Source organism: Episyrphus balteatus, chromosome 4 (assembly GCF_945859705.1).
Source record: "Episyrphus balteatus chromosome 4, idEpiBalt1.1, whole genome shotgun sequence".
Taxonomy (NCBI): Eukaryota; Metazoa; Arthropoda; class Insecta; order Diptera; family Syrphidae; genus Episyrphus; species Episyrphus balteatus.
In genome coordinates this window covers 42394985-42412645 of record NC_079137.1, presented here as the reverse complement: position 1 = coordinate 42412645, position 17661 = coordinate 42394985, and the positions used below count along the sequence as shown (strand labels likewise).

The following is a 17661-nucleotide window of genomic DNA, read 5'->3' as shown; positions in this document are numbered from 1 at the left end:
TAAGGCGTGTTTTTTCTTCAACTCAGTAGCTACTCATTTTTTTATTTTATTCGAAAAACAATAAAAACAAATACTTACTTGTGTAATTTTTATTATTGTTTTGCGAATAAAATCAAAAATGAGTAGCAACTAAGTAATAGAAAAAAACACGCCTATAGTTGATAAAAAAGTTTTGTGAATCTTAAAAAAAATTTTTTTTCAGTCTGAGGTAACCCCCCCCGAAATGAAATCCTAGCTACGGCTATGGTCAAAATGACTACAATTGACATGCTAGGCTTCAGAAGACGCAAAATAATCCCACTGATATTGTTCAAAATAACAGCTCAAGACATCACCTGAGACAAAACAAATCATAAGAACTGAAGTCGAGATCAACCATCGAATATGAATATCATTTTAATAAGTTAAAGAAAAATTGAAAAAAAAAAAAAAACAAACACGCTAAATAATATTTTGTAACAAAATTTTAATGTGTCAAAATCTATGACAATATAAAAATTCTCGTCAGATTTATAAAATTTGACAAAATTAGTTTTTTATTTCATTTGTATACAATCGCTTATAACAATGCAAATCAAATTATTTTCTCATGTACTAACATCAGCACACAAAAGACAAGAACTTGAACTTTCATCCTCATCAATAACATACTCATCAGTGACATTTCTGCAAGCGCAATGTTTTTCAAAATATTCCGGCATACCCTTTTGCTTCTTAAATAAATTTCCATTTTCATCAGGAATCATTATGTCACGTAAGCTATAAATCACACCTGTAACGTTATAACTTTTAAAATAGTCCACCGATTTCTTGCTATCATCACCCCAAATGATCATTTTCACATCCAAATCTGTTGCTAATTTTATTAAATCACCTTTGCCAGACCAGAAATAAGATGCATGTGGAATAATTCCTAGCCATTCCATTCCCTGGGCGCCACTTATCATATTTTCCAAATTACTCGAACGTATATCCAGAAAGCCATTAGGTATACCATATCCAATAAGCATAACTGGATGCATATTTTGTTTAAATTGCATTAGAGTTATTAAATCAGCATCTACGCTTGATATGACACTTAAGCGACCACAGCCCTTACGCAACATCACATCTATAATTATGTCAATGTACTGATTTTCATCAAGATCCGGCTGTATTGAAGGTTTAATTTCGATGTCATAAGCAAGAGTGTGATTAACTTTGGTTAGTAAATCTTCAAAAAGTGGAAATAGAGCATGATCTTTATCAGTTTCTTCGTTATGAGTTGGATATTTAACTAATTCTTGATTAACAAAATGATAAGTCTCCAAGTTCTTAAGCTCTTCGTAGTTCACATCCTTTATATTAACTTCAGTAAGGTCATCTTTACTCGATGGTTTCTTACCACTTTTAGAAGTTAACACAAAGTCATCGTGATAGATGATAGCAAAAAGATCTTTTGTCAGCTGAACATCAAATTCAACCATGTCAGCACCCTCATTTAGTGCTTCCTTCATTGTTTTTACTGTATTTTCTGTAACTGGAGCTGCATTGTCCGCTGTTTTGAAACTTTTTCCAACTCCCCGATGAAGTACATCAAGTTTTGTCCAACTCTTTGACCAATAATTATTGAATGCATTCTTGAAATTCAATCGCATAGAAGTCTGCGGTTTGATCAGTAAAAATTTCAGTTGAATAGATCCAACCGAATTCTGCTTGTTTTCTGGAGACATAAGATCTAGGTCAATGTCGCCGGTTGTGCTATTAATTCTCTCAGGATATATATATTGATAGCCAATGATGTCCTTCTTCTCAGGATCTTCTTCATTTTCCACAGATATGGTGAAATTAAATGCAACATTTTTCAAATCACCTGTCGTAATATGGAAGATCAGATTACCAATTTTTTCGAATAAAACTCCTTCTTCTGGTTGATAACGAATACTACTGTTTCCGTATTCCACGCGAACATATTCTATGTGAGCAAGTCCAAGAGACTCATTATAGTTTTGAAGTTTTTGCGAATTATAGCCAACAGGAGTTATTTTTACGAAAATCTTTCTATCGCCATATGATTTTTTCAGCTTTAAAGGCTCACGGAAAAGTTTGAACTGCACTATTCTGCCACTATTCAACCAGCCTTGATTTACTCTTTTCACATCTCCAATAATTCCAAATCGATCAGTGGTCTCGAGGCTTTTATCGGCTGTTAGATTAACAGTTCTGCCATTCAAATGAGTTTCCCATTTGTGAATCCGAAGTTTACCGCCAGTGGAATTAGCCATTCCAATAAAAAATCGATACTTTACTGAAGATGTGAAATTGGTTGGTATTTGAATACTTCCCATCCACTTTGTTGGAGACTCCTCAGTTTTATTAAGCATGATAGTTCTGTTTGTTGACCATGATCCGAGGAAGGGAGCATCACCAGTTATACCAACTTTTTCATATGACTTAATGGGTTCTTCTAGTTCAACGTTTACAGTCCATTGAGGAGCTGATTTTTCAGACAATAAATTGACATTGACACCGAGTGCTTTTGTATTTGCCACCAAGGCTACCACGAAAATTAAAATAATTTTTTCCCCGATCATTTCTGCGAATTTATTAGTGAGTGATGCTTCTTTTATACCAAAAAAAAAAAAACAAATGTGTTTATTTGTTTAGTTTAAAGTATGTAAAGTACATATTTTGTTTTATTGAAATTTGATTGCCAGACGTTTTCATGTTTGAATTGTCTTGTTTGTTTTGCATCGCAGTAATTAGGCGTTATTGTTTTTTTTTTGTTTATTTTCTAAACATTCAAATATTTTTAATTTTCAATAATTTTTTTATGACGTGAGTAAATGTGTTCAATTTTATATACATAAACCTCTTCGAAAAATTCAATAAAGTGTGGCATTTCATTTAGAATCTCAAATATTATTTCTAGAAACAAAAATAATTGAAAGCTGACTTTTCAAAAGATTTTATTAAAAAAAAAATCATGTGTGTAATTCACGCGTTTTAGAAGTGAAACCTTCAAAAATCATTTTTCTTGCAAGAACAAAAATCGAAAAAAACTACCTTTTTTTTATTCTATCACCTTTAAATGCATGTTTTTTATATGGCAACCTATAATAAATTTTTTATCATCTGAAAGCTTATTGTTTCAGCTCAAAAAAATACATCTACAAAAAGAGCTAGAATTTTTTTTAACTCAATCACTTTTTATCAAAAAAGCAAAAAAAAAAACAATCTTTTTTGTCTTTTTACACCATTAAATATATATTTTTTTAAACGACAACTTATATGAAAAATTTTGTATCATCTGAAAGCTTATTTCACCTTTTATATGACGCTTCAATCATACTTCTACGGTGCCTACAAAAAAAGTTAGAATTTTTTTAAGCCAACTATGTCGAAATTTCTAACTGAGATTACGGTACTTCTTACACTGGTGGCTGGTCATCAGCAACTGATCTCTACAGGTGATTTGGGGTATTTTTCAAGTTTTTCAATTAAAGATTGTTTAACTTGTACAGTAAAGCAACGAAAATTAAAAAAAAGTACCCCAAGTTTAGTCTTGCCCCTGGGCCCAACGTACAAGTACATCTTTGCCCAGAAATGCACGTCTGATTCTATAATCTTTTCAATTGGAACTCGTAATTGGTTACCATTAATGAAAAGCTTTCAGTGATATTTTGTAATAATTTGTGGAAAAATTATAAAATTACACAAAATTTAGTTTTTAACTTTATTTGTGAAGCCACTTTTTTCAACAAATTCATTCCTTAGACTCTAATATTACCACTTAGAAGACCAGAATTTGAACTTTCATCCTCCCAATTAACATACTCATCTGTTACATTTCTGCAAGCGCAATGCTTTGCATAATATCCCTGCATACCCTTTTGCTTCTCAAAGAAATTCTCCGTCTTCGAATCAGGAATTAATACATCACCTCGTCCATGCATCACACCAGTTGGTTGAAATTTCTTATAATACTCAATCTCATTCTTCGATTCAGGGACATCCCAAGGGATAATTGCCACATCCAAATCTGTTGCTAAATTCATTAAATCACCTTTGCCATACCAGAAATAAGACGAACGTGGAACAATTCCAAGCCATTCCATTCCCTGGGCGCCACTAATCATATTTTTTAAATTATTCGAACGTGGATCTTCAAAATCATTCGGTTCAGCCCAACCAACAAGCATAACAGGATGCATATTTTGTTTAAATTGAAATAATGTTAACATATCCGTATTAATGCTTGAGATAATACTAAGACGACCGCAGCCTTTACGCAACATTAGATCTAGAATAAAATCCACGTACTCATTCTTATCGAAATCGGAATGTTGTGGAGACTTTATTTCGATATCGTAACTCAGATTTTTATTGACTTTGGTGAGTATATCTTCGAATAGTGGAAAGAGACGTTTATCTTCATCAGGTTCTTCATTGTGAGTTGGATATTTAACTAACTTTTCATTGACAAAATGGTAGGTCTCGAGATTACTCAGTTCTTCATAAGTGATGTCTTCTATAGTAACCGGAGTAAGGTCTTCTTGTTTCGTTGGTTTTATTCCTTTTTTACAAGTATAAACGACATAATCATGATAGAGCATAATTTTTTTATCTTTTGTCATCTGAACATCAAATTCTACCATGTCAGCTCCCTCGTTATATGCTTCCTTCATTGTTTTTACTGTGTTTTCTGATATTTTAGCTGCATGTTTAACTGTGTCAAAACTTTTTCCAACTCCACGATGAAGTACATCTAGATTTTTCCAGCTCTTTGGCCAGTAGTTACTGAATGCATTTTTGAAGTTCATGGGCGTAGGCAGAGGTTTGATCACTAAGTAGCCAAGTTTAATAGATCCAACTGAATTCTGCTTGTTTTCAGGAGACATCAGATCTAAGTCTGTGTTACCGGTTGTGGTATTTAAACTCTCAGGATAGATATATTGATATCCAATAATGTCCTTGTTCTCAGGGTCTTCTTCATTTTCCACAGATACAGTGAAATTAAATGCGACGTTTTTCAAATCGCCTGTCGTAATGTGAAAGATCAGATGGCCATCTTTTTCATACGAAACTCCATCATCTGGTTGAACACGAATTTTACTGTTTCCGTATTCCACGCGAACATATTCAATGTGAGCAAGTCCAAGAGACTCATTATAGTTTTGAAGTTTTTCCTCTGCACTCGAATTGTAGCCAACAGGAGTTACTTTAATGAAAATCTTTCGATCACCATATGAACTTTTCAGCTTTAAGGGATCTTTGAAAATATTGAACTGCACTATTCTGCCACTATTCAACCAGCCTTGATTAACTTTTTTCAAATCTCCAACATAACCAAATCGATCTGTGGTGTTGAGGCTTTTACCTGTTGTAAAATTAGCAGTTCTTCCATCCAAATGAGTTTCCCATTTGTGAATTCGCAGTTCACCTCCAGTGGAGTTCGCCACGCCAATATAGTATCGATACATTATTGAAGAATTGAAATTGGTTGGAATTTTAATATTTCCCATCCACTTTGTTGGCGAATCAGTTTTCTCCAACATGATAGTTCTGTTTGTTGACCATGATCCAAGAAAGGCAACATCGCCAGTTATACCAACTTTTTCATATGACTTAATGGTTTCTTCCAGCTCAACTGAGACATTCCATCGACGAGAAATGGGTTTTTTATTTCCACCTAAATTGATACTGACACCGAGTGCTTTCGACTTTGCCACCAGAGCTATCAAAGATATTAAAATAATTTTATTCGCGAACATTTTTTGCGAAATATTAGCAAGTGTTGCTTTCTTTTATAGCAAAAAAAATACAAATACGTTTGTTTGTTTAGTTAAAAATTATATTAATAAGTTTTCTATTTATTCTATTTAAATATGATTTGATTGACAGATGGTTTTAGAAGGTTGCATTTTCTTGAAGTAAATTAGGCGTAATTGTCTAAAGTATGTGTTTTTTATTTTTATCTGGGGGTGGTCTCTTTTTTAAATTGTCATAGAAAAATTAGCGAATGACGCAAATTTTTTTTTTTTTTTTATTTAATTCTGATGACATTGGAAAATGAGTTCTACGAATATTATATTAACCAGGAAGTTTAATTTTGATATCTAATCCGTTTCTAAGTTAATTTTCTTTCATGGAGTTAACTTGGTTTTCTTAATAGCGTTTTGACTATGCTCAACACTAAGCGACAAAACATGTATGGATATGATCTAAAATGTAGAGGTTTTTTATTGTGATTTTTTAACTACAATATTTAATCAGGGGTGCCCAACCTTTTGTGGCTTTGGCTCACAAAATATTTGCTTTTTTTAAATTACCTATCTCCATATAGTTGAATACAAATAAGATTATTGTTTGGTAAAAAAAAAAAGGTATAAAAGGGGATTCACGATCGGAACAACGTAAACTCTTTTGTTTGAATGAAATACTGTTCTTTGTACTGGTCGATCAATGAATGACCACTTTTTAATATTTTATTGATTTTCTTCTTTTACTAAATTTATCACATTTATGGAAAAGAAAATGAATTTGTAGGCTTTAATTAATAAAACCACAGTGTTACTCTCGATTATTATCATGTTTTTATGTCATTAAATATATTATGTAAACACATATTCATTTGTCTATTAAGCTTCATCTATTTATGATGCATTATCGTATGATGTATTTTATGTAAATGTTATGTTTTATCCAAATAACCGTATGAACATTTTTATATTCAATGTAAGATATCGTATGATCTTTTCATGTATGAAACTGTATTATTTTGTTAAGTTTAAGTAAATTGTAAAATAAAGAGATCAGTTCTTGCCCAACGCTCAAAGCGTCAACCTCTTTCTTTTTTTTAGCCTACAAATTGATGTCTGATTCGTTTCCGTTCTCATTACAAGCAGTGACTAAAATCTGCTTGGTGTCGATGGCACTATTGATTGTGGATTTGGTAGTGTCATCGACCACATTCATAACACGCGTAAGAGTACTAATAAATAGTTAAACAATTACACCAAAGAATGAAAAGAGACTTTTCTTTTAACCCTTTATATTACACAGAGAAAAATAGACCACATAAAATAGAACAAAAACAATAAGATTTCTCTATGGTTTCCATCCAAGAAGGAAACCTTATTAAAACAATCGGGTTTTCCTTATTGTTTTAAAATCTGCACTTGTAGGGTTTTGAAAAAAAAAAAAAAAAACGACGACGACCAGACAGGGAATCGAACTGGAGACTTCAAATAATTAGACGCACACCATACCACCTGAACCAACCTGCTATGAATATATTGATCGCGATTTTTGTTCTAGTGCCAAGTTGAAAAAAATTTAATAAGGTTTTCTCTATAAAAATAATAAGAAATCTTAAAAAAACCTTATTAATCGTTGCTTTTAATAAGATTTCCTTATAAAACATATGGGCATAGTAAAACAATAAGGCAATCTATTAGTTTTTAGGTGGTCATATTTTTCTCTGTGTACCATGTGATATTTCTGTAACAAACCAAAAATGATCCAACAATTTAGTCAATTTAGTCAATTTAGGCGGACAAAACACTAAATTTTAAACTGATCCAAACGTAAAAAATCAACATCCTACTAAAAGTAGATAACTTGCTTAGCATTTTCTTATATTTTTAAAATTAATTATCCCTTCAGGTGACTAACAGCAGCGGTCTAGAGTTCAAAGTTTTCAGCCCAAAGATGAAATTATTTTTTTTTTTTTTGTAATTTAGCGACTGTGCTTAAGTAAGTACTTTTTTTTGAAGTGGATGTAGAAAAAAGTTTTTATGGAATATTGATAAGGAGATACGAAACTGTCTACTAGATGTTGTATCTAAATGTTGTATTACTTTATAAAAAAAAAGTGATATGTTGAATCTTATATAAATTAATCGTAAAAAAAACTAAATTTCTGTGTTGGTAAGGAAATAAGTTATACAATTTCACATTATTGTGTGTTAAAATGTAATGTTTTCTAAAGGGTAAACTCTTATCTAATTGAATCTGTAAAAAAAATGTGCAACTAAGTGCAACTTCGACACATTTGCCCTTCTTAAAGATTTTAGGTTTTGAAAAATGGTTACCTTGTATTCAGCATCCATATTTTAAGTTTTTTTTAAAGATTCAACTACTTGAGTTCCAGAACCTGAATCCTTATGATTTTTCCTAAATTTTAAGACCTTTATCTTGGCGATACCATTAATAGAACTCCATTTATAAGCGCTTTACTAAACCATTGGGATCCATACTTGACACTTTTTTGTTTGATCAAAAAGTGGTTTAGGAAGAAAAATGTTTTCATTGAAATCAACACTTGAAACACTTTATTCCAGTACTAAATACAAGCTTTTATCTTGTTGATAAAAATAAACCAGAAAAATTATTTTGTCCGCGTAAAATTGGCAAATACCCCTATGTGCGCCGTTCGATGTGGAGTAAAGTTTAATTTGATAAGTTCGTCTCTAATTTTGAAGATGGTCCCTATGTTGTAGGACGAGAAAAAGCTTTTAAAGTAGATATTTTCATTAAGATTGTAATAAATAATACTTTCGCTCTGTTGAACTGCTGGTTTTTTCGATAAAGGCATTCATAAAAGATCTTCTCCCACTGGTTTGAGTTAGCTTCTGACAAGTTAATCGGTATTCCACAGGTTCCGGCAAGTTTAACCCAATTTTTGACGACGAGAGTTTTCTTTTGCAGTGCATACTTAAGAATCTTCTTCGGAAGTACAAGTATTTTTATTCAAAGATTATTTTGAAAGTTTGGTTTTCTTGAATATATGTAGATACCCATGCCTACAAAAGTAAGAAATTCAGAAAATTATATTTTTTCTGTCTTAAACTTACAAGGTTTTCTTTTTGGGCTTTCGGAAAGTGTGTAAAAGCAAATATTTGATTGTTTTCTGCTTGAGTTTTCGCATTTTTGTACTTGAAAACAGCATTGTACACTATTCATTTTCATTTCTTAATGTCGAAATAAATTTCTAAAAAACAAAAATATTGATTTAAAAAAAAAAATACGTGTTTTATAATATTTTTGTATAATAATCAAGACTGTGCCCATCGACTTTTTGAAAAAAGCTGATATTTTGACACGTGAATTTTCGATAGAAAATTAGGGTGTTTTTTTGGTATTAAGTCAAAATAAGGTGAACAAATTAATATTTTAAATCAAATTAATTACAGTGTATTTGGGACATAATAAGGTAAGTTTTCACCAAATTTCGTAGAAAAATTATTGTTTTTGAAAAAGATAAAAATAAAAAACCAAAAACTCGGTTTTTTGAATTTTTCACATAAATTTTGAGGTTAGGTATGTGAAAAAATTGTTGATAAAAAAGTTGTAGATATTTTTATTACCTACAACTTTGCCATACAACTTTTTTCTATAGGATTTGTAGTTTTGCCGGAAATCGAGATATACCATTTTTTACCATTAAAAACTCAACCCACCCACTTCCCGAACTCGGCTCGCCCGTAATTTATTTTTCCTCTTATTCTTATCATATTCCCCTCCTTTTCCAATGGGTTTCATCCTACTATGATTTTTTTGTACTTTTTAATGTTTTTGAAGGCATCGGCACCAGGGTTCGGACTTTACTTCGATCGAAGTAGATTTACTTCGATTTTGGGAAAAAAATAAAACCTACTTCCCTACTTCTCTTTTTCAGGATCTACTTCTATTTCTTGATTGAAAAATATTTTTCAAATAATAAGTTTAGAGAAAGGGATTTACTTCATTTTTAAATCTGGTGTCGAATTACGGCATACGTTCGTTAACGTATGGTTGCTATGTGTCCTTATCTTTTTCTACTAAATAAATAGAGACATAAATAGTAAAAACGTTAACGAATGATCGTAATCGTATGCTGTAATTCGACCCCTGGTCGAAGCATTGAGAAATAAAGCTCAACTGAAATCTCAAAAGATGAATGGAGGTCAATTATTCTTCAAATTCAAGATATGTATGTATAAATAAAGTTTATTTAAAGTATGTTATTTTGACTGATTTTGAAGAATTCCTGATCAAAAATTTGTTAGATTATGCTGAATTAACCGTTTTACCCCAAAGCATCGTTACAACCACTAGATGACAAAGGTGTTTTGGAAAAGATCATAATAAAAAAAGTAAAGAAAATAATTTTGTTGAAAAATAATTTTTTTAGAATAAATTTTTGTAAATAAATGTTCTGAAAGTTTAATTTTGAAATCTACTTCCAAAATTTTTGATCTACTTCACTTTTTTTTTCAAATTTGCTTCGAAATTTTGAAACTGAAGTCCGAACCCTGATCGGCACTGGTCTAATAAAGGGTTAAAGAGGAATGTTTTTATCCAAATCGTAATGAACTTCATACGGTGGTATCTTAATCTTGGCCTTTATTTCTATTTAAAAACATATTTTTAGTTCTGGAGAAGTACATAATGGTTATATTACTATTTAATATAAATAAATTATAGGTACAACTACAGAAAAATGAACTGATTTTGATTTTGAACTTTTTTTGTTTGTTTTAGTTTAAGACTTCAATTCCAGCTCGTGTGTAGAAGTTTTTCAAGTTAATTGAACTCAAAAATTTTGACGATCAGGTTGTTCAATATGGTGAAAGCTATATAAACTTAGCGGTTGTTACTTTAACTTTGTACCTACTCTTTTAGTTAATCTAGCTTTATAAGATTATTCTTTTTTTTTCTGTTGTAAAGAGTTTTTGTATTGCAATTTTCTGAGCACCAAAATGGTATTACCAATAAAGAAAAGCATTATTTTAAAATTTCTCTAATTTTTTGTATTCGTTGTTCGCAGTACGAGTATTTTTCATAAGATTAAAACAAACAAAAAAAATGAGACAAATATGGTCGTACTTTTGAAATAAAACGAACATTTTTTGGAACGTTATTAACGGTAGTTGACATAGAACCATGCCAACCTTTCTCGTAAGATACACGATTCTTATGTTGCTATGTCGCTATTTCGTCATGTCGCTTTGTTGCCATGTCGCTATGGCGATTAATCACACACATTTGACGCACTTTGGAGAAAACAAAAAAAAATGCATGCATTTTCTTAAATAAAAGGAATCATAAAGAGAAGAAAAAGTTTAGTCTTGACTCTTGTCCTTGGGCCCAAATTTCTCAACCTACATCACTGTGATGCGTTCTTTTATTCGACGATGTTAACTATTGTTAACAATAGTTAACTTTCATCGTTCCTAAATGAGAAAAAAGTTACAAAGTGTAACATCGTGACGTCACAACATCGTTCCTAAATCCAGTGTTGAAGTGTCAAATAGTTACATTTTGTTACTTTTTCCAACTCAGCTTCTGGACTTGAGTTTCAATGTTAATCTGTCAAACACAACTAAATGGGGAAGAGAGGGGATGATGTGAGAAGAGAATTTCTTGTTTGTTTCCATATTTGAAATTATTGAATGCATATTTTTGTTTCAATTTGCTTAGAATTCAATTAAAAAGAATTATTTCAGTACCAAATTAATTTTTTCTTGTTTATTCATTCATAAAATTAATCTCAAAAATTTTTCTTTTGACAGACCAACAAAATGTAACATTTAGTCGTTCCTAAATCAAAGTTAACATTTTGTAACAAAATGTAACAAAAACAAATACAACGATTTTTTTGACATAACAACAATAGTTAACATTGTTCAATAAAAGAACGGACCACTGGGCAGGAGAGTAAGTCAAGCCACTATAACCTGTAATCTTCTCATTTGGATCTCTTAATTGATTATTAAAAATAAAATGCTTTCATTGATTGTTGTAATTTTTTTTTATTTTTGGAAAAATTACACAAAATTTAGTTTTTCACTTAATTTGTAAAGGCACTTAAAAAATACAATTAAACAAATTCATTCCTCAGGAACTAGTATTAACACTTAGAAGACTAAGAATTTGAACTTTCATTTTCCCAATTAACATACTCATCTGTGACATTTCTACAAGCGCAATGCTTTTTATAATATTCAGGCATATTTTGTTGCTGCTCAAAGAAATTCTTCGTCTTCGAATCCGGAATTATTTTATCACCGCTGCCATACATCACACCAGTTGGTTTAAATTGTTTAAAATAATCCACCTCTTCCTTCTTTTCAGGCGTACCCCAAAGAATAATTTCCACTCCCACATCCGTTGCTAATTTTATTAAATCACCTCTGCCGTTCACGAAAAAGTTAGCATGTGGACAAATTCCAAGCCATTCCATTCCCTGTGCACCACTTATCAAATTTTTATAATTAGTCCAACGTGGATCTCCAAAATCAACAGGTTGACCATATCCAATAATCATAATTGGATGCATATTTTGTTTAAATTGCAATAAAGTAACTAAATGAATATCAATACTTGAGAAGATACTCAAGCGACCACAGCCTTTACGAAATATTACATCTAGAAGTATGTCCGCGTACTCGTTCTTATCGGTATTGGGATCATGTGGAGGCTTTACTTCGATATCGTAACTAAGATTTTGATTGACTTTGGTGAGTAAATCTTCGAATAGTGGAAATAGACGTTTATCTTCATTAGTTTCTTCATTATGAGATGGATATTTAATTAACACTTCATTGACAAAATGGTAGGTCTGAAGGTTCTTTAGTTCTTCATAAGTTAAAGTTTGTATAAACACTTTATTAAGGTCTTCTTGTTTTGTTGGTTGCACTCCTTCCTTAGCCGTGTATACGACTAACTCATGATAGATAATTAGTTGTTTATCTTTTGTCATCTGAACATCACACTCTACCATGTCAGCACCTTCAGCAAATGCTTGCTTCATCGTTGCTACTGTATTTTCTGTAACTGGAGCTGCATTTCCTTCTGTGTTAAAACTTTTTCCAACTCCACGATGAAGTACATCTAAGTTTTTCCAGCTCTTTGGCCAGTAATTTTTAAACGCATTCTTGAAGTTCAAAGGCTTAGGCAGAGGTGTGACCATTAAAGTGCCAAGTTGAATAGATCCAAGGGAATTCTTGCGGTTTAGTGGAGACATTATATCTACGTTAGTCATGCCGTTTGTAGTATTAATACTCTCAGGATAGATGTATTCATAGCCAATGATGTCCTTCCTCTCAGGGTGGTCTTCATTTGCCGCAGATACTGTGAAGTTAAATGCGATGCTGTCCAAATCGCCTGTCGTAATGTGGAAGATTATATGGCCATAGGGTAAATATAAAACTCCATCATCTGGTTGAACACGAATCTTACTGTTTCCGTATTCTACGCGAACATATTCAATGTGAGCAAGTCCAAGAGACTCATTATAGTTTTGAAGTTTTTTCTCTGCACTCGAATTGTAGCCCACAGGAGTTATCTTTATGAAAATCTTTCGATTACCATATGATCTTTTAAGCTTTAAAGGATCATTGAAGATATTGAACTGCACTATTCTGCCACTATTCAACCATCCTTGGTGTACTCTTTTCACATCTCCTCTAACATAACCAAATTGATCTATGGTCTTGAGGCTTTTACCTGATTTAAAATTGACAGTTCTACCATCCAAATGAGTTTCCCATTTGTGAATCCGCAGTTCACCGCCAGTGGAATTCGCCACTCCAATATAGTATCGATACATTATTGAAGATGTGAAATTGGTTGGAATTGGAATACTTCCCCTCCACTTTGTTGGCGAATCAGTTTTCTCCAGCATGATAGTTCTGCTTGTTGACCATGATCCGAGGAAGGGAGCATCACCAGTTATACCAACTTTTTCATATGACTTAAGGGGTTCTTCCAGCTCAACTGTGACAGTCCATTGACGAGGAGCCGACTTTTTTCTAGCACCTAAATTCAGACCAAGTGCTTTCGAATTTGCCACTAGGGCTATCAAAGATATTAAAATAATTTTATTCGCGATCATTTTTGCGAATTATTAGCGAGTTGTGCTATCTTTTATACCAAAAAATTACAAATGCGTTTGTTTGTTTAGTTAAAAATCATAATTAAGTTTTCTATTTATTCTATTCAAATTTGATTTGATTGCCAGATGGTTGCATTTTCTTGTTTGATTTAGCCTTGAAGTAAATTAGGAGTATTTGTCTCAAGTCTGTGTGTTTTTTTTTTTATCTGGGGGTGATCTTTTTTTTTAATTTCAAGGAAAAATTAGCGAATGACGCAAATATTTTTAATTATCTTTTAATTCGGATGACATTGGGAAATGAGTTCTATGATTAAAAAAAAAGCCTAGTACGCAGCTGAAGCGAAACGAAAAATTTTGAAGTCTCCAAAGTCAACAGCGAACATATTAACGATAATAAAAATAAAAAAAATTCAAGAAAAAAATTCAGAAAAACATTTTTGCTATTTTTGTATGGAAAATTTCGTTTCCGCTTCAGCTGCTAATAATGCTTTTACCCGGAAGTTTATTTTTTTTTTTTTTCTAATCCGTTTAAAAGTTAATGACATTTGGGAGTTTAAGGTTAAATATTGAATATTTAAAAAACTAAGGTAATAAAACTTAATGGATGGATGGATGTATTTCTAATTTATGGAGAATTTCTGTAAAGATACATAAATGTTTAATTTTTAAACTGCAAGATTAAGAATTTTCAAATTTTGTGGGTTGTTTTGATAGAATTTTAAAATAACTTTGTTGTTTTGTAAAAATGTGTATTTCTAGGAATTAATGATCCGTTACAGTACTAGTACTACTAAATAGTCAACAAATTATCTCTAAAGAAAGTAACTTCTTGATTTGGGAATGCCTCGTAAACGACACTAAGCCGATTTTCAACAGAATTTTTTGGACAGAAGCGTTTACCTCAGTAGCCGTTATTTTGAAGAACATTATTATTGAATTTTAATATTTTTTAAAAATGAATTTTATTTTTAACTTTGTTTTTTTTTTATTTGTCGATTTATCTTTTGAGATTGTTTAAATGCTTCAGAACTTTTTACCGACTTCCAAAAAGGAGGAGGTATTCAATTCATCTGTATTTTTTACTTGCGATATAGGTACTATACATATATCAAGTTATGCATTCGTAAAAAAAATAAAATGCACGACTGGGTCGCACGAACTTGCTCTTAGAGTTAAAGTTGCTTAAATTTTTAAGACTTTATATAGAAATTTGGAAAAAAAAATAAAATTCGTTTTTTAAAAAAATAAAATAAAATCTAAAATTGAATTGCCCTCCAAAACAAGTATGCAGTTTTGATTGATATATTAACATGCATTTTTAGAAAAAAAATTTTCAAAATCGTTAGAGCCGTTTTTAAACAAAATAATTTTATATAAATAATTTTTTGGAAAAAAAGTTTTAAAATAAAATTGGTATGCCATTTTGTAGAAATCACTAATCAACATCTAAAAACAAAATTTCAAAAAAATTCAATGTCCCGTTTTCGAAAATTTGATTTTTCAAAAAAAAATTTTCAAATTTTTTTAAAAAATCCAAAAATTATTTTTTTGGAAATTTTATTTTTGGTTTATACTTAAATTATATAAATGCTTCTTCACAAAAAGTTTCGTTGAAATCGAATAATCAGTTTCGGAGATAATCGGATTTGAAAAAAACCGTTCTATGGCATGTACCGTTAATAATGATTTTCAAAAAAAAATTTTTCATTGGAAGATAAACCTTAGCTTAAAACTAACATTTAAATTTTTTAAACAAAATCGTTGGAGCCTTGTCATATATTGACAGACAGACAGACAGACAGACAGACAGACAGACAGACAGACAGACAGACAGACAGACGGACTTCCGGGACCCACTTTTTTGGCATTCTCTACCATCGTAATGTCATGGAAAAATGTTATCTCAACTTTTTTTTGTACGAATGCATAACTTGATATATAGTACCTATATCGCAAGTAAAAAAGTTGAAATAACAATTTTCCATGATATTAAGATGGTAGAGAGTGTTAAAAAAGTGGGTCCCGGAAGTCCGTCTGTCTGTCTGTCTGTATAAGGAGCTACAGCCTAAACGGATAAACCGATTGACTTCAAATTTGGTATGTAGCATTTTTTGGAGACTCTCCAGAGGGGTTTTTGGAATTAATTTTTTTGGACCAAAAATAACAGTACTTGTCATATACCGATTTTAATAAAGTTGAAATTGCTCAAAAACGGCTCCAACGACTTTGTTTAAAAATTAAAATGTAAGTTTTAAGACAAGGTCTATCTGTTCAATTCAGAACTTTCTACCGGGGGGAACCACAAACGATTACGTGAAAAGCGTACTCCGTTTTAAGGAAGAATTGCGTACTCCGTTTTACGAAAAATTGCGGAACGCAAATTCTCGCTATTCTCGAACACGCCCACGCTTCGTTTCCTCCCGGTCCGAATTAAAAATTGACATTGCAGCCAACCTTAAACAATAAAAAACCATTCAATCACATTCATTCTCGCATCCATTCAATTCAAAGTTGTCATTCTTTCATTCAACGTCAACCAGCCACCACCACACCAAGCACACAACGAAAGTAGTACCTATCTACTTTAATTAAAGAAAACTTAAACTACGTAGAAGAAAATTATATAAATTGTAATCAAGTAATTAAAACTATTAAATAAAGTTAAATTAAAAAAACAAAAAGTAATAGTGTTGGGGCCTACGCCCCAAATATAAGCCAAAAAATTTGAAAAAAATAATTTTTGGATTTTTAAAAAAATTTTGAAAATTTTGTTTTGAAAAATAAAATTTTCCAAAACGGGACATTGTATTCTTTTTTAAATTTTGTTTTTAGATGTTGATTAGTGATTTCTACAAAATGGCATAGGTACCAATTTTATTTTAAAACTTTTTTTCGAAAAAATTATTCATAAAAAATTAGTTTTTTAAAAACCGGCCCTAACGATTTTGAAATTTTTTTTCTAAAAATGCATCTTAATATATCAATCAAAACTGCATACTTGTTTTGGAGGGTATTTTGATTTCAGATTTTGTTTTACTTAAAAAAAAAAAACGAATTTTACGTTTTTTTTGCACCTTTATACAATATACATACTACCTACATTAGGGTGCTTCTTAAAAATCAATTTTCGAAATTTTAATGGGACACCCTTTCATTTTGTTCTTCCTGCCTTAAATATAAATTGGGTAAAATTTGGTCCAGTTTAAACACGTTCTAGGGGTCGCTACCACAACTCAAAGTTTTGAAAAATACACCAAATTTTGTTTTTTTTTTTCTCAGAAAATTTAAAAATTTGTAATCAGAATTAAGTACTTTACATTAAATCTTTAACTGTTTTGAAAGAAGTTTTGATAAAAATACAGCGGAATAAAAATGAAGTTTAAATTTGAATATTTTTGAATTTGACATTTTTTTGTGTTATTCTGTAGAATAGCTTAATTAAAAAATTCAATGATTTTATCTGATTGTTTATGAGCCTAATATCTTTATTCGACAGACAGTTAACTGACTGTTTATTAGAAGATTTAAAAATCGGGTCTTAAACGTACTTTGTATTGTAACAAACAAAATTTTGTTGAAATTGATCTTTTTTTTTACTTAAATCTTTAGTGAATGGTAGCGACCCCTAAATTTTAACATTAAAATCGGAAAAAAATACCATACACTATGCTTATATGGTAGAACATAATGCAGGGGTGTCCCATTAAAAAATCGAAAAAAAGTTCAAGTTCATTCTGTAAATCATGTGAAGAATTCAAACTTAAAAACCCAAATTGATCAAAATTATGGGGCAAGTTTGA

At 31.0% G+C, this 17661-nt stretch overlaps 3 protein-coding genes across 3 annotated transcripts; all 3 read right to left on the bottom strand.

The window, feature by feature from the left end:
• Positions 1 to 553: 553 nt before the first annotated feature.
• Positions 554 to 2631, bottom strand: LOC129920033 (glycerophosphocholine phosphodiesterase GPCPD1-like). Its single transcript, XM_056001187.1, has one exon. It carries the CDS (start codon positions 2571 to 2573, stop codon positions 588 to 590), a length of 1986 nt encoding a protein of 661 aa, XP_055857162.1. The 5' UTR covers positions 2574 to 2631; the 3' UTR covers positions 554 to 587.
• A 587-nt stretch (positions 2632 to 3218) lies between these two features.
• LOC129919849 (glycerophosphocholine phosphodiesterase GPCPD1-like) lies at positions 3219 to 6128 on the bottom strand. The gene has a single exon (XM_056000934.1). It carries the CDS (start codon positions 5751 to 5753, stop codon positions 3753 to 3755), a length of 2001 nt encoding a protein of 666 aa, XP_055856909.1. The 5' UTR covers positions 5754 to 6128; the 3' UTR covers positions 3219 to 3752.
• Positions 6129 to 11890: 5762 nt separating this feature from the next.
• Positions 11891 to 13861, bottom strand: LOC129919222 (glycerophosphocholine phosphodiesterase GPCPD1-like). The gene has a single exon (XM_056000076.1). The coding sequence runs from the start codon at positions 13859 to 13861 to the stop codon at positions 11891 to 11893; it is 1971 nt and encodes a 656-aa protein (XP_055856051.1).
• Positions 13862 to 17661: the final 3800 nt, after the last annotated feature.

Excerpts from the sequence above, each read along its gene's own strand:
- LOC129920033 (XM_056001187.1), bottom strand. The coding sequence starts at position 2,573 with ATGATCGGGGAAAAAATTATTTTAATTTTCGTGGTAGCCTTGGTGGCA.
- LOC129919849 (XM_056000934.1), bottom strand. The coding sequence starts at position 5,753 with ATGTTCGCGAATAAAATTATTTTAATATCTTTGATAGCTCTGGTGGCA.
- LOC129919222 (XM_056000076.1), bottom strand. The coding sequence starts at position 13,861 with ATGATCGCGAATAAAATTATTTTAATATCTTTGATAGCCCTAGTGGCA.